General features: G+C 49.0%; 1 protein-coding gene across 7 annotated transcripts in view; it reads left to right on the top strand.

Annotated features, from left to right (window-relative positions):
- LOC133359043 (cAMP-dependent protein kinase catalytic subunit alpha-like) overlaps positions 1 to 24174 on the top strand; it is a 125579-nt gene that overhangs the window by 58867 nt on the left and 42538 nt on the right. The window contains exon 2 of one of the 7 annotated variants that reach the window (XM_061577415.1): positions 13967 to 14059. The exons of the other annotated variants lie outside the window; for them this stretch is intronic. Within the exon in view, the coding sequence (XP_061433399.1) occupies positions 13967 to 14059 (93 nt within the window). The remainder of the gene's footprint in view (positions 1 to 13966; positions 14060 to 24174) is intronic. 7 annotated transcript variants of the gene reach the window in all.

The raw sequence follows: 24174 nt of genomic DNA, 5'->3' as shown, positions 1-24174 counted from the left end.
GTCTTTTGCATCGCCTAGGTCGATTCGGCCTCAAATGACTACCCAGTGTGGTGTTGAAAACATCGCCACTGGGGGAGACAAAGGCGGCCGGGCGTATATGTGGCGTTGGCCAACCCACACCCCCCTCGTGTGCCGTGCTGGCCTTCGTAGGCTCTTATCGCTAACGGCACTTGCCCCAACAGTCTGTTAAGGCTATACGGTGGATCTTTGTCTTTTTTTGCACGGGCTTGTGAGGGGGGTGCGGGGAGAAGCTCGGAGGGTTTTGAAGAGGAAGGTTTTGAAGAGTCATCTTTCCCATCTCGGGCGGTCGCTGGATAAAAATCTCATTCCACCGTGAGGACGGTAGCCCCTACGGTTGGTGGCGGTCGCGGTAGTGGTCAGCGGTGGTGAGTTTGGGAAAAAGTTTATTTTGTTAAATACGAGTGATGCGTGGCGGGTGCTTCTTTACTTTGGGTAGGGATGCAGCCACGTGTGTGTTTTCTTTTTTTTTCGTTCTCCAAACTTTCGGACGCAAACGAGCGACAGTAAAAGTGGAATGATGAGCCTCAGCAGCAGGTGACCGCAGTCGTCGTGGTGGTGGTGGTCGTTGTGGTGGTGGTGGTCGTTGTGGTCGTGGTGGTCGTCGTTGTGGTGGTGGTGGTGGTGTTGGCAGCGGCTGCGACAACGACGGCTTCGCCTGAACGTGATGGCTGCTCTTGACTTGAAGCTTTCTGACTGCAGGAATACATATTTTATGGGTCTTTCGGTGAAGCCACGTAGATAGAAAAAGAATAAAAATATCACGTTTCGATCGCAACACAAGACGATTGCTTGTGTTGTTGCGATCGAAACGTCATGATACACCCACAGAATATGTGATGGCTGCTGTTCTGTGTCTCAACACTGCAACAGGAATGCTGAGTCCTTTGTTGTTTTCTTGGGTTTGTTTGGGAGGAGGAGAAGGGGGGGGGACGCGGCCGGTGGGAGTGAAACCGCCCCTGCGAAACCTCTTTTGTGTTGGTCGTTTCGCTTTTGTAAGGGAGCGGCACCGTTCCTCATAGTGTCGTCGCCGCTATCAGCGGGGATGTAGGTGGGCGCATCTCTGCCAGCCAGACAACCACCCGTCCCCTGGGGCTTGCTGGCCTGTAACACCAGGGGTCCGTTCCGAGCCTCTCGCTTCTCTCTCGCTTGCACGTAGCAATTGTCTACATTCGTATCCGGCCGGCCCGGTAGCTGCTCGCCTCGCTTGTCAAAAGCATGCGAGGTCCGTTCCTGCGTTGGCAGTCGTTTCAGCCCGTTGTACGATCAAGCCCAGAATGATTTCGCGGTTTGATCTTCCGCAAAGCTGCTCATGATCCACGGCTAAACCGCATCCACTGCACACAAACCATGGCAGTAGATGCGGATACCTGATGGAAATAAATAAAAACTCTCCAGTAGTGTGCGGACTGTGGTCATCCAGAACAGACCGTAACAACGTCTAACGAACGACGCGATGCCCCGATCCACAAATGCGAAGGAGAAAATCGTGACGGCGATACCACTCCGCTTTCTCCTGACGCGGTTACCCGAATGTGAAATTGTTAGCTGTTGCTCTGCATGTACGTCAGCCATACGAAAGAAAAGTAAGATTGCACGTTGAACTTCTCGTTGAAGTTCTTTCGCAGCGTGCGAAGCCAACCGTGCTAATCGGAGGTGTGTGGAAGGACAACAAACTAAGTACAAAAAAACTGTTTTAAAGGAATGAGTTTTGAATCTGCTCCAGTGGCTTCCGAACGTCATTGTTGCTCAGAGGTTGGTAAAAGCGACTTTTTGCTTTGCGTTCGATGTCAACGGTGGTTGTCTTGATGAAGAGAGAGAGAGACTGACTGACTGGCTTTGACCACGTGAATGCAGAGTTTTTTACCTCTGGCTTACAGGCTTCGGAGGAAAGAGGTCAGTGTTGCCCGTCGCTCACTCGCAGATTGAGTAAGACTCCTTTCGGAACAGTCAGTGAACGTACATAGTGCACTGTTTTGTGCCAATACGTGTTTTGATTACACACACGAATTCATATGCCTCTGACCAAATCACCTGGAATGCACACCGATCTCGTCAGATGTCGTCAGACTTAACCTGTTATGTTCACCTGTGAACAATTGTTACGTGTCCCGCAACTAAATCATTATTTATTTACATAACCTAAATGCCTTCGCAGGTTATATTCTCGCGCGCATCCTGCGGAGGCTTAAACGTAACTTTCCCAAACGTATAATATTTCACAACGTGGATGCCCACTGCGAGGCACCGCGTGTGCTAGGCGGCTGTTGCGTGTGGTGTCCAATTCAGCGGATACACATTCGCGCATCAGCCGAGGCTATATTTAAGCAGGCTCGCGATGGATTGAGCGTCCCAGATGCCCCCCCTACCCGGCCCTCTAGCGCTTTGGGAACCCAATCTATGCAAACGTTGTGTCAGAGGGTATTGTATTGTATTGGACGCTGTTACTTCAGCCCGGTGGCTGGGTCCATCTTTGCCGTTGCGAATACAAAAGGAGGGCAGCTCAAAAGGAGCAACTCCCACAACCGCCCCACCAGCGTACAAACCCAGCTGCGGCCGTACCCATCGACGCTACAAAACTTTGACTTAAGGCCCCCATCTCTCAAGCCCCGGGCAAGTGAACAGTAAACGCTGGGATGATAAGTTGAATAGCTCAATCGATTGACTAATTGGTTCCTAGATATTGATCTTCCCAGTTTTACTGTTCTCTTAACAGGTTAAATATTAGCCAACAACTACTCCTTTTTGTGGGTTTGATTACTCAGGCCTCTTTAAATTTATGGTGAATGCCCTGACAGGCTGGCTTCCGAAGGAGGGACCCCCACCATTGCAAGCCACGCCCAGCGTGACGCGGCTGACGATGACGTCACCAATCCCCGCCCATCGCCTCCCGTATAGCATCCCACCTGTGGAAAACATGGGTGAAGACGATTTCCGTGTTATCCGATTAGCCGAGCAAATCGAGCTGATAATCGGCAGAGTCGTCTGTATGTACGTGTGTGTACTGTGTGTTGAACTTGGAAAGACACCGTACGTAATCTAGATTTGAAGCTTTCGTGACTGCAGGATGACACAAGCGTGATGATGATTGCTTGCGTTGCGCCCAAAACGTCGAGATTTATTTCATTTTCTACCTACGTGACTTTACCAAAAGAACCAAAGAGTATGGACACCGTACGTAGCCAAACCGCGCTAATCGGAGGTCGTCAATTAAATAATCGGAGAGAACGCAGCTCTTGCGAGTCACTTACCCGTGGTGGTGGTGGTGGTGGTAATAACACAAAGCGATGGTGATTTCCGCGCAGGAAGAGGTGCGATTCATTACCGCGGGATGGGTCCTTACAGATTGGGCTGTTTTGAGTTGGTGGTCTATGTATGTCTTGTACGTTGAAGTTCTTTCGCACCGTACGCAGTGAACCGCGCTAATCAGAGGTGCGGGCGGAAGGGCAACAAAACTAAACACAAAAAGCTGTTCTAAAGAAATTAGTTTTCAATCGAGATTTAAAAGTGCCCAGCTACAGTGGCTTTCTCATATCGGAAGGAAGAGCGTTCCAGACGGCCACAGAAGCGCATCTGAAAGCGCCGCACGAAGCAGTGACCGTCTTGTGTTCGATGGCTAGCCGAAAGCCGCCTGCTGCAAAGACGACCAGAGTTCGCGTGATGGTAGGCCCCACAACGTTGCCGTGGGCGCTGCGGTAACGTACTGTACCCTACTTCTATGCTCCTTAACGAAGAGTCCTTGGCGACCCACCATGCCCGAGTGCTTTTTAGCGCATTTACCAATTCAAGCGCACTCACGTGCAAACGAAGTCGCTGCATGCCACCCGTTGAACGCCAAAGCAGTCACGCACACGCCGCAAAGACCCATCGCGTGGTCGCAAACGCACCTTTTCCCGTCCGTAATTCCTCCCTCTGGCACGTGTCATCATCGTCATCACGGCTAATTTAACAAACAGGAGCTTTCGCAACCAATGTTATCCATAATAGAGGTTGTTTTTTTGTTGGGAAGATCTCTTTAAATTTAAATGTCGTTAAACCCGCCACCGCCCATAAAAAACCTCTTGTCATGAATCACCGCTAATCTTTTTTGTCTTTTATTTTTTGCTGACCCGCACTCAGACGAATTTCTCGTCGTATACACGGAAAGTACAGGGGGTCCTCTCTCGGTCAACGATACTAAATTGGTTCCACGAAAACCGTCGTTAATCGAAATTACCCTTAATCGGATATGGGAAATACACGTTGCAAAGGCTTCGTTCGCTCCGAGACGATCGGAGGTTGATCTTTTTCACCCTAAAAACATAGTTTATCATATTTAAGCACGCAATTTTAATGAATAAAGGTCATAAGAACAGATTAAAGCATTGCTATTAATAGAAATATGGATAAAAATGTCATAAAATAGAGCATAAAAAGATGCATAAAATAAACATTGTTACCGTAGGATAATTGTTTTCCTCACTTTCTCGTCTTTCTTGACATTTATTTTCGGGGGCGATTGTTATTGATCTTATTTTACCTTTAAGCAAAGAAAAAAACACCAAGTAATCAAGGGAGCTGTTTCCATAAGCAACTCACCACCGAACATTGCAAAGCGAGCAGCCAGTTGCTCTCATAACTCTCATAAAATGACGTCGCTGATTGGCCGAGGTCCTGCCGAGTTCACTCAGGAGCTCTCCGATTGGACGGAAATTGGCGGCCGCGTGATATCGTAAACATATCGTTAAACGAACATTTATCGTTCATAGAAACAATGGGGGACCCCCTCTATGGGAGGCGGATCGGCAATCGAAATATGGTCAACCGATGGCATCGTTCACGAGAGACCCACTGTATTCGAATTGGTTTGTCTGTGGTAGTTTTTTTGAGTAGGAGTAAGCCACTCCAGACATGCGTCTTATCTATTGTTGGGTTTTTTTTCTCTCTGAATGTACGCACGTGTGCAGTTTTAAATATATATTTTTTTAACTCTGCATACCGAGCCAAGGTGTGTGTTCTTGTCAGGAGCCGTATTTTCTGGCTTGGGCACGTGCTGAGAAGTTCAATGTGCCTCCCGCTGCTCGGATGGTTCTCATGAACAGTGGTTACGCGATGCAAACACAATCACAGTAGAACCCCTCGTAACGACCCCTCTTTACGACTAATCGCTTAACGACAGGCCTCCATAGAGCCCGATGTGCAGTGTATAGTAGTGTATAGTGTAGTGTATACGAGTGTAGTGTAATCAGGTTTAGTGTATACAAGTTTAGTGTATAGCAGTGTAGTGTATAGTAGTGTAGTGGATAGTGTAGTGTATAGTAGTGTAGTGTATAGTGTAGTGTATAGTGTATAGTAGTGTAGTGTATAGTGTAGTGTAGTGCCTTCATAGAGCACAATGTGTTCGCTTCTCGACCATTCTCCTGTTAACTATGGGTTGTTGTAGGTACAGTAAATATTAATTAATGCATCAATTAACCATGATTATTTTACTATTATGTGTTTATAATGTTGTTAGTTTCTTTATGTGTTTACATTCATTGTTTATAAATATGATAAAGTACTTTTTGGGGTGAAAAAAGGTAACCTTCGATGCCATCGGGATGAATTAAGCCTTTTAACGTGGAATTTTTTTGTCCTCGTTTAACGACCAAATCACTTGGCGACCGGTTTCGTGGACCCAATTGCCGTCGTTAAGAGGGGTTCTTATGTAACTCAGTTTGACATGTAGGCTTTCGCGACCAATATCCATAATAGAGGTTTTTGGGTTACTCTCCAACACACCGGTGTGCTGAACTAGTAACGAATTGGTGCTTTTTTTTACGTGACAAACCTTACTAATTGGCTGTGTCGGGTGGTGGCGGGTTTAACAACACATTTATATTTACACGATCTAACCCAAAAAGCTCTATTATGGAATCACAATACTATGTGGATTTAATCTAAAACCTAACTTAACAATGTTTTTATTTTACCGCAAGTTGGGCCCACTGAACCATATAGCTCAGTGGGCCTTGGCGGGGTGGAAGGGGAGTTCGTGTTTACGAAGAGCGTAGACGTGGGAGCATAGAAATGCAGTGCAATGACGGATTTGCTTCACTGCCCTCTGTTGCCCACAACATAGCCATGCCCATCCAAGCACGGTCGGCGCCATGGTGGTCACCGCCCGTCCACGCGCTGTCCAGGCTCAACACTGCTTAGCTTCCGAGGGTCGAATAACAATCGGCACATTCCAGGTGATCTGATCATAGGCATGCTACGGTGGGAGGTGGTAGAAAAAATAACATTGCGATTGTCTCTTTAAAGGGCAGCCAAGGTAATATTTTTTTTTACAAAGAAACTTACGGGGATCTTCGTTGGTTGAATGAATGTGGAGAGGGGAGGGGAGGGGGGGGGGTGGTCCCTTTGGATGTCTCGGTCCTGAGCCCTTCGTCCCTGCTGGTTACGTGTTTACGCTGTCAGTTTGGGGAAGCTCACATGGAAAGAGCGGAGGAGGCTCGCTCTCTCTCTCTCTCTTCGTGACTGATGCCAAGGCGGGACAGGTTGTAAAAAATAAATATCTCGACAAGTGAATGCAAAATCACCGCGCGTTCGCTATCGCCGCTCGCTTTTCCAACGTGTGTGCGTTTGCTCATCGGAAGTGTTTCATTTGGCGACGATAGCGGTCTCTCTCTCTCGCTCGCGCCAGTTCGTCAGTAGGCCACGGTAAGACCGCGAGGCGGCTCGGATGGCACCTCTGCCCGGGATGTCGTGCCGTCGGCTGGCCAAGGGCCGTGCCTCCCAAGGCCCCCCTTGCCTGCTGGTTTTTTATCTCCGCATTTTGGAAAAAATATTTAATTTCGCGATGACAGCGGCCGCTCTGGCTCGGGCCAGTTCGTCAGTAGGCCACGGTAAGACCGTGGGGTGGCTCGGATGGTAGCCTCCCTAAGGCCCTGCCTGCTGGTTTTTTTATCTCCGCATTTTTGGCAATCCTTTGATCAGTTTTTCGCTGTTTATTTTTCCATTGGGCAAGTCCCGAATGGAAACGCAACTCTGCGCTTGAATTTAATTCGTATCGAGCCATCTTTCACCAGCATTGTCATGCCCCTTCCACTCTAGATTGAAAACTCACTTTTTTCGAGATTGGAAACGAATTTATTTTTGAACAGCATAAACCATCGCGCGAACTCCGGTCATCCTTCGCAGTGGCGGCTTTTGTCTGGCCATCGAAAGAAGTTCAACATACATAGATACAGATGCCCTTGGTGGGAGATCAACCAACGTGTAAAATGGCGCTCTGGGTACTACTGTGCTGTAGGAGGCACAGTCTTTAATGTTCCAGTGCAACGTTTACTTAACCCTTGCCACAAATTAACCATAACACCTCGCTGATCTCGTGAAGGAGCATAAACCATCATCACGCGAACTCCGGTCATCCTCGCAGCGACAGCTCTTGTCTAGCCATCGAACAAAGACGGTCACCGCATCGAGCGGCACTTTCAGATGCGCTTCTGCGACCGTCCTGGAATACGCTTCCGATATTTCTTTAGAACTGGATTTTTGTCTTAAGTTTTGTTGTCCTTTCCTTAGCACGGTTGGCTACGTATGATGCGAAACATAGTTCAATGTACATACGTACAGATCTATAGGTGGACGGACAGACAACAGATGGGCAGACGGACAGAGTTAATGCTTAAACGCTTTCAAGCCTCAGTTGAAATGTGTTAAAAAAAAGAAGTGAACTTTAAACAAATCGGTCCATTAAGCCATGATGGAGTGAGTCATGGGAAGTCTCTGAAGGCCGGCAAGTCACATATGTGTTGGGTGGGTGTTGTGGTCAGCAGCGATTGCAACGTGTGTCCCTAGCTGATGTTGACCACACACCATATGAGCAAATACAAAGATCCCCCCCGTATAGCCTTCACAAACTTTTGGGTAAAGTTCACGCGTGGCACTTATGAAGGCCGACACAGCACACGAGAGGTGGTGGGTGGCCAGCACCATGCCCGGCCGTCTTTGTCTCCCCAAGTGGCGATGTTTACACACACTGCACCGGGTACTCATTTGAGGCTAAATCGACCCAGGGGAGGCCCAGTACCAGTTCAAAATAATCGTCACCGGTGTCGGCCGTGAGCGGAAATCGAACTCGGATCACAGCCGGGTTCGTTAGCGCAGCGCGCTAACCGCCGCTATGCCACCACTACCCATCCAGTGCCACGCAGTTTAGGCTGAGTCGACTTAGCGGTCCAGCTCATGTTCATGAAAAGGTTTCAAACTGGTGCCGTGCATTATGCCAAAAAATGTAAACCTCGGTTATCAATGCTACAGTGTGCTACAAACATTGGCTGCCCAGACGAAAACAGGCCAAAGGATCCCATTATAGCCCCGTGGGCTGTTGGGACGAGTGCTGTCATCAGGGCACCTATTACGGCTAGCATGACACGTGGCCAAGTAGTGTGGCCAGCACCGCACAACAAAGTCAAAGATCCCCCGTATAGCCTTAACAGACTGTAGGAGCAAGTACTGTTAGCACCTATGAAGGCCGCCACGGCACACGAGGGGGTGGGTGGCCAGAAACCACGCCCGGGGCCGTTTTTGTCTCCCCAAGTGGCCATGATGTTTATACTCCGCATCAGGTACTCGTTTTAAGCCGAGTCGACCTCGGGGAGGCCCAGGACCGGTTCAGATAATCGTCACTGATGTTGGCCGTGAGCGGGAGTTGAACTCGTGTCGCCGGATTCATAGCGCACGCTCACGAGCGCCCAGCTGCCTTCGTCTTCTCAGTGCCGCTGCCGATGATGTTCTCAGGCTGAGCTGACCTAGGGGATGCGCGTTATGGGTTGCCAGTGATGTTCATCGTCATCAGGAACTGAAGCGCGATCCGTCTACCCCCGGGGGGTAAGGCCCATTGAGCTGTATAGGTCTTTTTCAGAAGTGACCTGGCAATCACAAATTGATAGGCCAATGAGAAGTGGCTTATGACGTGGATATTTATAGCAGCCAAATACTCTGAACGCACGTTGATTCCGAATGTGGAGGGGGAAAAAAACGGAGAAAAATCCACGTGACCACGGGGAGCGAGAGAGACAAGCAAACTCCAAATATACAGGCGTCAGGGTCGGTATCGAACACACGACCTCCCGTATACCAGGCGAAGGCGGTTAACATCCTGCCACCGTGGTGCCCCCATAATAATAGGAAGCTGCTTGGAAAGAGGCTGGTGCCTATCAGGTGCGAGCTCGAGTCAGTGAGCAAGCCAGGTACACGATGTGCAGACACACGTACATACCAATACCCGCCGTTCGCCACTACGTGACAGTGACGTCACTACGTCGCCTGTGCCAGGCCAGGTGCACTTTTTGAGGCCACGTGAAATGTCAAAGGCTCGTTGACAGGAGGAGGCTCGGGACAGACTCGGCAAGTGCCATGTGTTGGCTGACTGAGATTTTTGCACACAGCGTTGGTGTACGGTGTTTTTTCTGCAATATTTTGCTGTCTTTTCTTGGATTTTCTGTTTGCACTTAGTCACATATTCACTTTAAGATGTTTTTTGTTCATGTTTTTTGTTTGTTGCGGTTGCACCCGATTCAAGAGCCGAATGGCTCACAGGGCTATACCTAATAAATGAACTTGAACGGTAGACGCAAGCCCAGCTGTGTGAACCCCCTGCTGTGCCAACGTACACGTGCGCTCGCCGGCCGTATCCAGAGCGGCGCCTGCCGCTTGCCGCGACTGCCCCGTGGCGAGTGCGGTCGGGCACGAACCTGGCTGCGTTTGACGCGCTCGGGAAATATCCGTTCGCCGGCGGCTGCCGCCTCGCGCGTCACAGCTGCCTGAGCTGCGGTAGAGATTCGCGGATGCGGTGCGTGCCGGCGAAGGTGGGGGGGGGGGGGTGAGGTGTATCTGGGGTGGGGTTTGGGGGGGCTTGCTTGCATCGTCGTGGAAAAAAACCACCCACGGTGCCAAGCACGTCCAACAGAGTGTACGTGCGTGTGTGTGCGTGCGCGTGTGGTATTAGTGGGGAGCGGTAGTGTAGCGGTTAGCGCGCTGCAGTACGAACCCGGCAGCGACCCGAGTTCGATTCCCGCTCACGGCCAACAGCAGTGAGAATTATCGGAACAGGTCCTGGGCCTCCTCGAAGTCGACTCAGCCTCAAATGAGTACCTGGTGTGGTGTGTAAACATCGCCACCGGGGAGACAAAGGCGGCTGGACGTGGTGCTGGCCACCCACCCCCTCGTGTGCTGTGTCAGCCTTCAGAGGTGCTCGTTAACAGCACTTGACCCTACAGTCTGTTAAGGCTACACGGGGGGGGATCTTTGCCATGGGGAAGTGGGCACCGGGAGTGTAAGGGGGCGTTCATAAATGACGTCACGCACTTAAGGGGGGGGGGTCAGACATTTGTGACGATGTGTGATGTATTTTTGTCTTTAATGTGGCGCAGTAGTGTAGTGGCCAGTGCACTGCGCTACGAACTCGGTGACCCCCCCCCCCACCTCTATCGTCTACGTCCACGACCGTCGTCATCCATGCTCAGTCCACTGCTTGTTGGAGGGCCACCCTGAGCTATCACCATCTCTCACGACGCCGTCTTTTCATCCATTCAGGGATTTAATAAACTTGATGTTTCCTTGCCGCAGAAAGGAGCTGTCAATGAATCGCTCGCGCTCGGCACGTTGACACCCGTTGCCCCTCCAAACTTGTGTGCGGTTTGCATCCTGTCCGGAATGAAGCCTCGAAAACGAAACACACACTTTAAAATCAACAAGTCACCCTTCTGTCTACGTGCAGGTCACCGGCTTTATCTCTACCCCGTTAATGGATTACATTCGGGATAAGCTCTCCGCACGCACAGCTGGCGAGCCGCATTACTCCCACAGAGGGGCTTGGCGCGGTGGGGGGGAGGGGGGGGGGACTACTTTTTGCGAGGAAGAGCACACGCGTTTCCTTTCCCTGGAGACGCGACGGGATGTGGAACGGGCGTCGGAATTTTGACTTGGAGATGCAATTAGCGAGCCCGGTTTATAGAAAAGGGGGGTGGGGTGTTACTTCTCCGATTGCGATAACGACTGGCCGGCATTTATATTTTGTCAAAATGAGTGCGGGCCTGCGACGCGTGCGTCGTGGCGTAGTAGCGCCGTTGTTTTAAAGACATTGTTACTCGCCGCAGCGAACTAGCGACACGATCGCACTCTAAGATAGTCAAACTATGCCACGCGCCCTCCCGCCATGGGCTTGTTGGAGCCTCGGTACGTCTCCTGACCTGAAGATAAGTTATTTTATTTTCGTTTTTTCTTCCGATTCCATTCCAAACGATGACATACACGTACGTCATCGGAACGGGAAACGGTTAACGATGAGTGTGCATTATACATGTGGGCGGAAACCGGAGCACCCGGAGAAAACCCACGCATGTGCGAGGGGGCAACACTCTATCCCTGTACAGATGAAAAGAGATGGCAATTAATCCACTTGCTATACTGCCGACCGTAGGTAGAGTTTCACGACGTTTTCGATCCACCAACCCTTGCCTCCGCAGTGCCATAAACACATTCCTGCTGCGGAGGGAGCTGGTAGGAACGTTGTGTTGCTCGGTCAATGGCCAGGGTCAACGGCGGCGTGGTGTATTCCGCAAATATGCCCGACTGTGAGGGCGGGCACAAGCCGGCGTGAGTAGGTTAAACGTTGAGTTTTATAAGGGCACCACGGGGTGACCAGCTCCTCCCCATCCAGCCCCACCCTCCCCACCCAGCCCCTCCCCACCACCCCACCCAGCCCCTCTCCACCCTCTCCACCCAGCCCCTCCCAACCCTCCCCTTTCCACCCAGCCCCACCCCTCCCATTTTTGGATGCACGACGGACGGACACAATAATCCCCTGTGGGCTGGTGGAACCAGGAAGTTCCTACCAGTAATAGTTTTTCACACTGTCTTGTATCTCCAAGTATTCGGCAACCCCTTGGTCAATTTGGCCAGGTCGTACCTCTCGCTCAATGCCTACGGGAAGGGAGTTTCACAGCATTCGTGCGGCGATCCACCAATCCTCGCTGCTGCCTCCACAGCGCTGGATTACGGGCATGCGCCACCGCTTAAAACTATAAACTAAAATAAGAGGAAAAACTATTTTTTTTATTTTACCGGGTAAAGCTCCACTGAGCTGTGTAACTCTATTTCAGAAGCGACCTTGCTATCACAAAATGAGAGCTCAACGAAGTGGCTTATGTGGCAACTGTTATACCGGAGCAATCTGATGAGCTATGAAGCTCTTCTTCCACAGACGTCCAGTAGGGCACGGGGTCAGAGCGTTCCTCTAAATCAGAGGTCGGCAACGGAAATAACAAGATGGAGCCATTTTTGTTCATCACGTGAACATTTATAGCAGTATCAAAATACTCTAAACGCGTGGTGTTGATTCTAAATGTGGAGGGGAAAAACCGGAAGACCCGGAGAAAAATCCACGCGACCACGGGGAGAGAGAGAGGAGAGAGAGACACGCAAACTCCAAATATACAGCAGCACGTGTCACGGGTCAGGATCGAACCCACGACCTCCTGTATACCAGGCGAGGTAGTTAACATCTCCTAGCCACTTATATCTGAGATGAGCACAGAGAAAAGGCGCTTGTATATGTACCTAGCCGATGAGAGCGTACCAAAAGCGTGTTTTGCGTGAGAGAGACCCATGAAGCGTGTTAGTGTTTTCACCACTGGCTTGTTCCCCCGTTATAACAGTTGGCAGAGGTATCTGGAAAGCTGTCGTGGGCGAATGCGTAACGGGAAAACGCTTTGTACGCAGATGGCGATAGCGCGATCGTTGACAACGTGTCTCTCGCGATAGCGCTCACCGCCCGCGTTAAATATATTTACAGTGCGTACAGTGGACGTAACACGTTGGAAACGCTAACAATCTGAGTCTGCTATGGAGTGCTGGGCATTATCGACAAAATCACGAATATCATGTTTTATTGCGCAAAGAAGCGTTACTTACCCAGGGTAATAGGATGAATGTGCCGCCTATTTCCAAGCAGCTTCCTATTATGCAGAAAGCTGTTTATAGTCTAATGGTTATAATATAATGGTTATCATTGTTATTATCACTTCCAGGTTACTCTGATTATCTGTGGCTAAGCATGTATAATAGTATGAAGTTCGCATTTCGGTGGTGGGGGCCACCTATGTTGAACTTCTTTCGCACCGTACGTAGCCAGCCGCGCTAATCGGAGGTGGATAAGCGTGGGTAATAGAATAAACGTGCGGGTAAGCATGGATAATAGCAAGAGATGGGATTAGGGGGAATGAATCGTCGTGTGGAAAATAGAAAGTAGTCCGATTGATTCGGGTGTCGTGGATGATGAGAGTGGATTATATGAAGAGTTTTACTGACGTTTTCAATCGTTTATTGTGTGCGTGCTTATTTGTGTACAAAGGTGGTCGGGCGTTATGTTGGCTACCCGCCGCGTCGTGTACCCTGCAGGCCTCTATAGGTCCTCGCCAACAGTCTGTCCAGGCTATATAGGGGATCTTCTCCTTCTAGGGAGCGGTAGTGTGGCGATTAACGTGTTGAGCTACGGACCCGGGCCAACACCGGTGACGATTATCTGAACCGATACTGGGCCTCCCCTGAGTCGACTCGGCCTCAAATGAGTCCCTGGTGCAGTGTGTGAACATGCACAATGGGGAGACGAAGACGACCATGCGTGGTGCCCCCTCGTCTGCCGGTTTTTTTTGCGATCCACCTGCATGTGAAATGGTAGCCATCACTCTCCGCATCTTAACGCAGCAGCAGTAACGGAAGGAAGAAGCCTCGGGCCTTCGCCGCGGGTGACGGGCCCCAGTGGTCTTTGTTTTGGGGCGATTCCCTTCTACCCCCACACCTCCTCCCCCCCACCCACCCCACGAGAGCGTGAACGGCCCAAAAACCGCGCAGCCCGCGGAGGGGAAAAAACTGAGCGCGGGGGTTTGTGGTGGCTGTGTTATATCCACGCACGTGAATGCAGCGGCTGCCTCTAGCCGGCAGGAGCGCACGCGGGAACACCAAGGCCACCGCGCACGGCGCCACGATGGAGCCAGGCCACTTTCCACCGTCATCGGTGAGTTTTTTTTACCCTCCCCCTTCGCTAAAAATCTCTTCCGCCCCCCGCCCCGCTCCCGACAATTCGCTTCTCCTGCTGCTGCCACCCGCCCGTTGCGTTCCTCCCCTCCGTGCGTAATTGGCACGGAGGGGGTCGACGATTTCCAGCGATTCCCGACGATTTCTTTTTTTCCACTCAAGAATTTGAATTTGACACGTTGATTAAGTTTTTGTGCAAATCATCAAGTTACTTGATTTGTTGTTGCCAGATATATACACACGGTGGTATCTTTGCCCGGTTGCTTTTTGAGGGGTTTGTGACGTGAAGGCGCTGACCTCTACTGCGAAGGTTGCCGCTCTTCCCCCCGCAAACTCTTCTCACTTGAGCGATGATTTTTTTTATTCTTTAAAACAAATCTCGCGGACGAAAACAACCAATCCACGTTTGCGATTTACGATTTTTCAGTCGTTTGAAAAAAAAAAATCCAGAACGACTCGATCGTGTAGCGCCAGCGGGTCGTAAAAAGCGTTCGCCAATCGGTGCCGATCGCAATGAACCGAGGAAGATTGCTCGTTGAAATGATTTCTTGATAATTCTTATTTTTTCCTTCATATCGTGATGGAGAAAATGATGGAAGAGGTGGAATCTTTAATCCTGAATTAATTGGGGGGGGGGGTGGGGGGAGGAGGGTGGGAAGGAGGATTACGCGGTGAGCCAAGTATGGAGTCGGGCAGCGTCTCTCAACTATTAAACTAAAACTAAATAATTTTAATTTGGCCAGGTAAGGCGCACTGAGCTATGGAAGCTCTTTTTCAGAAGCCACCTGGCCACAAATGATGGCTCAACGAAGTGGCTGAAAATCACGTGGCACTGTTATACCGGGGCAATCCGATGAGCTATGAAGATCTTCTTATACGGATGCCCAGTAGGGGCACGGGGTCAGAACGTCACTTTGAATCGGGGGTCGGCAACCAAAATAGCAAGATAGAGCCATATTCTATGATGCTTTCGGTAAAGTCACGTAGATAGAAAAATATAACAATCAAATATCTTTTCTATCTACGTAATAAAAAGAAAGTGAATAAAAATATCACGACGTTTCGGCCGCTTGTGTTGCGATCGAAATGTCGTGATATTTATAATCGCTTTATTTGTATTATTTAATATTTTTTTCTATTCATGACTTTACCAAAAGAACCATGGAATATGAATTCCTGCAGTCACGCACGTTTTAAGTCAAGATAGAGCCACTTTTGTTCGAATTCGGTAACAAATACCTATTTCAAGATCCGCAATGCGCGTGGCGAATACGAGACGGTGGTGGTCCTTGATAGATAACGGTTACGAAGCGGTTCCTTAATGAGCCGCATGCTGCTCTGGTCCGGCAGGTTGCCGACCCCTGCCCATGATAAACTGGACTTCCATGGTAAACTGGACTTCCATGGTAAACTGAACTTCCATGGTAAACTTAACTTCCATGGTAAACTGGACTTCCATGGTAAACTGAACTCCCATGGTAAACTTAACTTCCATGGTAAACTGGACTTCCATGGTAAACTGAACTTCCATGGTAAACTTAACTTCCATGGTAAACTGGACTTCCATGGTAAACTGAACTCCCATGGTAAACTTAACTTCCATGGTAAACTGGACTTCCATGGTAAACTGGACTCCCATAGTAATTTGGATTTACATTGTAAACTGGACTTTCATGGTAAACTGGACTTCCATGGTGAACTGGACTCCCATGGTCATTTGGACTTGTATTGTAAACTGGTCTCCCATGGTAAATTGAACTCCTATGGTCAACTGGACTTCCACGGTGAACTGGACTCCCATGGTGAACTGGACTCCCATGGTTAACTGGACTTCCACGGTAAACTGGGCTTCCATGGTCAGGGGTCTGCATCCAAAATAACAAGACACATATTTTTCCCTTCGACTTTCAAGCGCCGCACTGCAGTTTCTTTTAAAGAGCCACCGCACGCGGGTCCCAAGCCGCGGGTCGTGCCGACGACCCCCCTGCTCTCGACGATCGCGTGTTTAGAGAGCCGAAGGAGGAAATGCACGCGAGGTGGCAGCAGTGTGCGGCGACTGAAGGTGTGGGGCGGGTGGGATACAGAGTTTTTTGGGGCGCAGTTACCAGCGTCTCAATGAAACGGAACGCAACTTCCTCAAGTGACCAGCAGGCAGCGCCGCCCAGCTCGACAAGGAACTCACTGTAACTAATAAACATTTTTATTATTTTTTTACCAGGTAAGGCCCCACTGAGCTATATACCTTCGCAAAAAGTCTACCCTATTTATTTTAAATGTAATATCACCTCCACTCAAGGGAGTATCAAAACATCGCATACTAAAATAAGACATAATGCACGGGCATAATGACTTTAAATCCCCCACCAAACCTCCTACGCATTTCACAAGTAGTACTAATCGCATATCTGCATTTCCCATGAATATGCTAAATTCCTCTTGATATGCAAATTCTTTTGTCAAGGCACCCTTCCCCCCTCCATCCCAGCTTAAATAGTCGCTCCAACTCTGGAGTGTGTCATTCAGACTCTGTCTACTCGACAGACCTGCTCTCCACCTGAGGACGGCTGCTTGCGTTGTGGCCGAAACGTCGTGAGAATTATTTTATTATGTTTTATTTTTATTATTTCGATTCTACGTGACTTTACCGAAAGAACCAAGAAGATAAAATAAGACAATAAAATAATGTTTAAGTAAAATCCATGAGAAAATAGCGAGTCTTGCACTCCCTATAGAAAGCTCTTTTTCAGAAGGGACCCGGCCATCACAAATAATTAATAGCTCAACCAAGTGGGCTTATTGTCACGTAGACATTTATCGGAGCCAAATACTCTAAAGCAGGGCTCCCCAAACCCCGGGCCGCGGTACCGGTACCGGTCCGTGGCATGTTAGGAACCGGGCCTCACAGCAGCAGGAGGTGAGAGCGGTGAGTCCGCGCGTGGAACCCGCCCGTTATTTTATTTACCACTTTCATCCGCGCCTTCTTTCCAGCACTGCGCGCTTGTCTCAGTCACGGATTTAGTAAGCCCACAAGCTGCTAACCCCTGGCCAACATTAATAAAAAAACGAACGTCGATGGAGAGCTTCTTTGAAAAGAGGGAAAGACCCAATGATGAACCCCCCCCCCCCCCCGTCCGTGAAAAAATTGTCTTCCACGGAACTGGTCCCTGGTGCCAAAAAGGTTGGGGACCGCTGCTCTAAAGGGCATGTTGATTCTAAATGTGGAGGGAAAACCCGGAGGACCCCGGAAAAAAATCCACACGATCACAGGGAGAGAGAAAGAGATATGCAAATTCCAAATATACAGCAGGCGTCAGGGTCGGGATTGAACAGACTACCTCCTGTATACCAGGTGAGGTGGTTAACATCTCCAAGCCACCGTGGCGCCCATGTCCTGTCTTTCAGCAGTGGATAAGGGAATAGCTGCGAGATATACATACGGGAGGTGCAGTGTTGAGTCTATGGGCAGTGTTGAGTCTATGGGCAGTGTTGAGTTTATGGGGCAGTGTTGGGTCTATGGGTAGTGTTGAGTCTACGGGCAGTATTGAGTCTACGGGCAGTGTTGAGTCTACGGGCAGTGTTGAGTCTACGGGCAGTGTTGAGTCTACGGGCAGTGTTGAGTCTACGGGCAGTGTTGAGTCTACGGGCAGTGTTGAGTCTATGGTGCAGTGTTGAGTCTATGGGCAGTGTTGAGTCTATGGGCAGTGTTGAGTCTATGGGCAGTGTTGAGTCTATGGGCAGTGTTGAGTCTATGGGCCGTGTTAGTCTATGGGCAGTGTTAGTCTATGGGCAGTGTTAGTCTATGGCAGTGTTAGTCTATGGGCAGTGTTAGTCTATGGGCAGTGTTAGTCTATGGGCAGTGTTAGTCTATGGGCAGTGTTAGTCTATGGGCAGTGTTAGTCTATGGGCAGTGTTAGTCTATGGGCAGTGTTAGTCTATGGGCAGTGTTAGTCTATGGGTAGTGTTAGTTTATGGGCAGTGCTAGTCTATGGGCAGTGTTAGTCTATGGGCAGTGTTAGTCTATGGGCAGTATGTATGTATGCTGAACTTTTTCGGCATCGTACGTAGGCAACCGTGCTATCACAGGTGCGGGGGAAGGACAACAAACTAAAGACGAAAGGCCATTTCTAAGAAATGAGTTTTCAATCTAGATTTAAAAGTGCATTGCTCCGTTGCCTTTCTAATATCGGAAGCATGCGATGCCGGTGACCGTCTTTGTTCAACGGGTTAGCAGAAAAGCCGCCGCTGCGAACATGGCGGGAGTTCGCGTGATGATGGTTTACGCTCCTTGACGAGATCAGCGAGGTTACCGTGGTTCATTTGTGGCAAGCGCTTTTTGCGTGGGTAATGAGTGCAAGCGTATGCATAGTGTACGCATTTTTCCCCTATTTCACTTCTATTAGCGCGGCTCAACGCACGAGATTGAAGTGCTGATTACAGAACGGGGCGCAGCGGTTTTGGGCGGCGCTTTGCCGTGACCTGGCGACCCCCGGCGGTCCGGTCGATTCCCGGACACGGCTTAACACGAGTGGTTGAGTGATATCCAAGCCAATCCTGGGCGGCACCGACCTTCGGCAATGCCCGCACTGACTAGCGTTGTGAAGTATGGTCAAACAAACCCTACCCCCCCCCCCTTATGATTGACGCCTGGTATACAAGAGGTCGTGGATTCGATCCCGACCCTGACATCTGTTGTATACTTGAAGTTTGCGTGTCTCTCTCTCTGTCCTCGTGGTCGCGAGATGTGAACTACCTCCCCTGGTATACAGGAGGTTGTGGGTTCGATCCCGACCCTGACGTCTGTTGTATATTTGGAGTTTGCGTGTCTCTCTCCCCCTGTGGTCGCGTGGATTTTTGTCCGGGTCCTTTCTTTTTTTCACCTCCGCATTTAGAATCGACATCACGTGTTTTATAGTTTTTGGCTGTTATGAATATCCACCCGATGACGATAAGGCACTTCGTTTCGCTATCGTTCGTGATAGCCAGGTCTATTCTCAACAAACAGCTATACTTAGCTCAGCGGGGCCTTACCTGGTAAAATAACAAAAATTGTTTTTAGTCTTATTTTTGTTTTATATTGACAAAGGGCCATACACACACACACCATTAGAACAGTGTCACGTTAAAAAAAAAAACTAATTGGCCAAGCACAGATATTCACTTTACTCTTGGTGGAATTAGCGAGCAATTAATGCCATCCATCCATTGACTTGCTTTTTTGCAAGCGGTTTGTTGGCTGGTTTCATCCGTGCTGCGCATAACGCAGGCCTCTGCTGTCTCCTCTGCGATGGCTTATGATGCAATGTGGGGCTTGGGCATCACGGTGGCTATGAGATGTTAATTGCCTTGCCTGGTATTACAGGAGGTTGTGGGTTCGATCCCGACCCTGACGCCTGTTGTATATGCGGAGTTTGCGTGTTTCTCTCTCCCCGTGGTCGTGTGGATTTTTCTCCGGGTCCTCCGGTTTCTCCCTCCACATTTAGAATCGTGCGTTTCCAGTATTTGGCAGCTGTACATTTACACGTGATAAGCCGCTTGGTTGAGCTATCGTTTGTGTCCAGGTTGCTTCTCAAAAATACCTATGTAGCTCAGTGGTAAAATAACTAAAGAGTTTTTTAGTTTAATAATTTTACCGGGCAGTTTGTGTGCGGCCTTAACATTTTAATTTGCGAGAAGTGATGGGAAAAAAAATCCCATTAGATGGAACCGAGGAGAAATGAGGAAGTTATGAAACAGGTTCAGGAAGATGGAAGTCTTAATGAGAATAAAACAGGGGAGGTAAACGATTTGGATCGGACAGCATTCTCAGAGGTGAAAGCTTAACAAAGATAAGTTCTAGAAGGATGAATGTATGCACGTCTGTATGTTGAACGTCTTTCGCAACGTACGTAGCCAACCGTGATAATCGGAGGTACGGGGGGGGGGGTCAACAAACTAAACACACAAACAGCAGTTCTAAAGAAATGAGGATGACCTAAGTTTGCGTGATTGATGGTTTATGATGATGCTGTGTCGTGATGAAGCAACGTGTGTGCTGTGTTGATTGTGATGATGGTGATCCATACGAGGTAATACAAATATAATAATGTGCAATGGCTAGCTTGACAAATGAAGTTCTGGAAGGAAGGATGCTGGCAAAGAAACCAAATAATAACGAATAGAAATAAATATTAAAGTATCTCATCACTTTATGTCTCCTCACTCCATCTCGTAACTTTATCTCATAAATGTATCTCATCACTTTATCCCTCATCACTTTATCTCGTAACTTTATCTCATCAATGTATCTCATCACTTTATCCCTCATCACTCTATCTCGTAACTTTATCTCATAAATGTATCTCATCACTTTATCCCTCATCACTCTATCTCGTAACTTTATCTCATCAATGTATCTCATCACTTTATCCCTCATCACTTTATCTCGTAACTTTATCTCATCAATGTATCTCATCACTTTATCCCTCATCACTCTATCTCGTAACTTTATCTCATAAATGTATCTCATCACTTTATCCCTCATCACTTTATCTCGTAACTTTATCTCATCAATGTATCTCATCACTTTATCCCTCATCACTTTATCTCGTAACTTTATCTCATCAATGTATCTCATCACTTTATCCCTCATCACTCTATCTCGTAACTTTATCTCATCAATGTATCTCATCACTTTATCCCTCATCACTCCATCTCGTAACTTTATCTCATCAATGTATCTCATCACTTTCGCTCTCTCTCGATGCAGTCGCGTAGAGTTCCAGACACTATTCGCGGATAGCCAAAATTGCGGATCGCCAAGTTCGTGAATAACGAGGCAATCATCGTCGTCATCATCACGATGCATGGGGCAGATATCCTGCAGTAGTTGTCCACCGCACGTTTCGTCATTTCCTTCCACTTTTTTCCCCCTCCGTCTTGTGGCGCCAATATGCTCAGGGTAGTGGTGGCATCTTTCTGGTACCAATATCTCGATGATGTCGTCGTCGTCGTCATCGTCAAGACGTTTCTCTGTCAGGTTCACGAGGGAATGCTTCGGTCTAATGAGCTACCTCTTGTTTCTGCCGAGGAGGAGGAGGAAAGAAAAAGACCTTGTGGTTTTTTCGCTAGGGTTTTGATGAAAATCTGTTAACCGCTCCCTCTCCCATCCGGCCACAGCGATGGAACCTTGCTGGAGTCACATAGCACAAATTAGTACAACAACAACAATGTGCGCGTGCATGTTGGACTACTTTCGCACCGTACGTAGCCACCCCGTGCTAATCTGAGGTGCAGCGTTGAGTCTATGGCAGTGTTAGTCTATGGGCAGTGTTAGTCTATGGGCAGGGTGTATGTATGTTGGACTACTTTCGAACCGTACGTAGCCACACCGTGCTAATCGGAGGTGCAACGTTGAGTCTATGGCAGTGTTAGTCTATGGGCAGTGTTAGTCTATGGGCAGTATGTATGCATGATGGACTACTTTCGAACCGTACGTAGCAAACCGTGCTAATCGGAGGTGAAGCGTTTAGTCTATGGCAGACTTAGTCTATGGGCAGGGTGTATGTATGTTGGACTACTTTAGAACCGTATGTAGCCAAACCATGCTAATCGGAGGTGCAGCGTTGAGTCTATGGCAGTGTTAGTCTATGGGCAGTGTTAGTCTATGGGCAGGGTGTATGCATGTTGGACTACTTTCGAACCGTACGTAGTCACACCATGCTAATCGGAGGTGCAGCGTTGAGTCTATGGCAGTGTTAGTCTATGGGCAGTGTTAGTGGATGGGCAATGTTAGTCTATGGGCAGTGTTAGTGGATGGGCAATGTTAGTCTATGGGCAGTGTTAGTCTATAAGCATTGTTAGTTGATGGGCAATGTTAGTCTATGGGCAGGGTGTATGCATATTGGACTTCTTTAGCACCGTACGTAGCTACACCGTGCTAATCGGAGGTGAAGCGTTGAGTCTATGAGCGGTATGTACCTATGTATATTGAACTTAATAAAATAATTCTCACGACGTTTCGGCCACAACGCAAGCAGCCGTCCTCAGGTGAAGACCAGGTCTGTCGGGGAACCAAAAAGATGAATCCCTGCAGTCACGAAAGCTTTAAATCGAAATATATTGAACTTCTCTTACACCGTATGTAGCCACCCATGGTTATCGGAGGTGCAGCACTGAGTCTATGGGCAGTGTTAGTCTATGGGCAGTGTTAGACTTCTGGGCAGTGTTAGTCTATGAGTAGTGTTAGTCTATGTGCAGTGTTAGTCTATGGGCAGTGTTAGTCTATGGGCAGTGTTCGTCGATGGGCAGTGTTAGTCTTCTGGGAAGTGTTAGTCTATGAGTAGTGTTAGTCTATGTGCAATATGTTTGTTGAACTTCTTTCGCACGATACGTAGCCAACGGCACTAATCGGAGGTGGATGCGCGTGGATAATAGGAAGAGATTCTAGTAGGGTGCGAACCCTCTGATCTTCGCACATGAAGGACAACAAACTAAACGCAAAGAGCAGTTCTGAAGAAATTAGCTTTCAATCTAGATTAAAAAAGTGCATGGCTCCAGTGGCTTCCTGTACATATCTATATTGTGAACTTCTTTCACACCGTACGTAGCCGACCATGCTAATCAGAGTTGCGATGATAATAATGCTATTTTAATTTACATCGCGACTGCAGATGGCTGCGTAGAGAAATCCACAGTTTTACTCACCTGTGCTCCTGCATCTACGCGGTAAAGTAACAGTCCAGCACACTGCGCTATGAGCCCGGCGGCCTGAGTTTGATTCCCGCTCGCGGACCAACACCGGTGACAATTATCTGAACTGGTCCTGAGCCTCACCTCGATTGACCTTGCCTCAAATCAAGTACCTGGTGCGGTGGTTAAACGTCAGCACTGGGGAGACAAAGGCAGCCGGGCGTGGTGTTGGCCACCCATCCCCCTCGTGTGCAGTTCCGGCCTTCATAGGTGCTGCTCGCTAACAGCACTTGCCCCAACAGCCTGTTAAAGCTCGTATGCTTGAGTTCTAAGGAAGTGTTAGTGACCAGACTGTTTCGCTATTTAAATTAGATTTTGTGTGTGTGTGTCTCGGGAGCTGTTTTGGTTGTTGTCAGTGTGTAACTTCCCAATCCTGGGGTAACTTTGTGACCCCCCCCCCCCCCGTGCCCCCTTACTGGACATCTGTAAAAAAATAGCTTCATAGCTCATAGGATTTCTCTATGATAAATACAGGTTTGTGATTCCGAAATGTCTGCTCTATTTTTCTTCAGTACCTTTCCTTTCCGCCCCTTCCCCACAGTAGCTTCCACGTTCTAGTGGCCTGCAAACTTTTTACTAGTTTCGTCCAGCAGCTGCCATCTCTTCCTTTACGTCTTCCTTCGTTTGTTTTGCCACCTCCCGGGTATCCACACCTCGCCAGCTAGCGTTGTCCACCTACCTTGCTACTCAGCCAAGCGAGCGGAGTGGTTTGTCGGATATCTTTACCGGTGCACCAAAATCCCCCCTCTCCCCACCCCGCTCTCCTACGAACACGAGAAGCATAGTTGCCAAACCTATCCACGTACGAGCCGGGGTTTTTTTTCACTTACCCCGTCCTCATGATAACAAACGCCGCCTTATCCAGCTATTAAAAAAAACGTAACTTACAAAGACGCTCAAACTTTTGGGCAAAAAGAGCCTTCTATAGAGAGAATCTATTGCCAAATACGCTCAACGTATATATGCACTTGAGCCACGGCGTAAGGCGTTTCGCGTCAAATGTGTGGCTACTGACTCACTGTGTTATCAACACCGTGCAGTAATTGCTGGGTGGTGGTGGTGGTGGTGGGAGTTGGGGGGGGGGAGCGGTAGTGGTAGCGGTCCAGCGCTCTGCACTCCAAACCCGGGCAATCCAGGTTCAATTCCCACTCACGGCCACCAGTGACGGGTCCTTTGAAATAGTCCCGGGCGGCCTCCCCTAGGTCGACTCAGCCTCAAATCAGTACCCGGTGCGGTGTGTAAACATCGCCACTGGGTGAGACAAAGGCGGCCGGAGGCGTGGTGCTAGCCCCCCACGCCCCCCCCCCTCCTCATGTGCCGTGTGCCGGCCTTCATAGGTACTGCTCGCGAACAGCACTTGCCCCAACG

This window comes from Lethenteron reissneri, chromosome 64 (genome assembly GCF_015708825.2).
Source record: "Lethenteron reissneri isolate LAM-NWPU_2019-01 chromosome 64, ASM1570882v1, whole genome shotgun sequence".
Taxonomy (NCBI): Eukaryota; Metazoa; Chordata; class Hyperoartia; order Petromyzontiformes; family Petromyzontidae; genus Lethenteron; species Lethenteron reissneri.
Note: the sequence above shows the minus strand (reverse complement) of the source record. Positions and strands in the feature narration are given on the sequence as shown.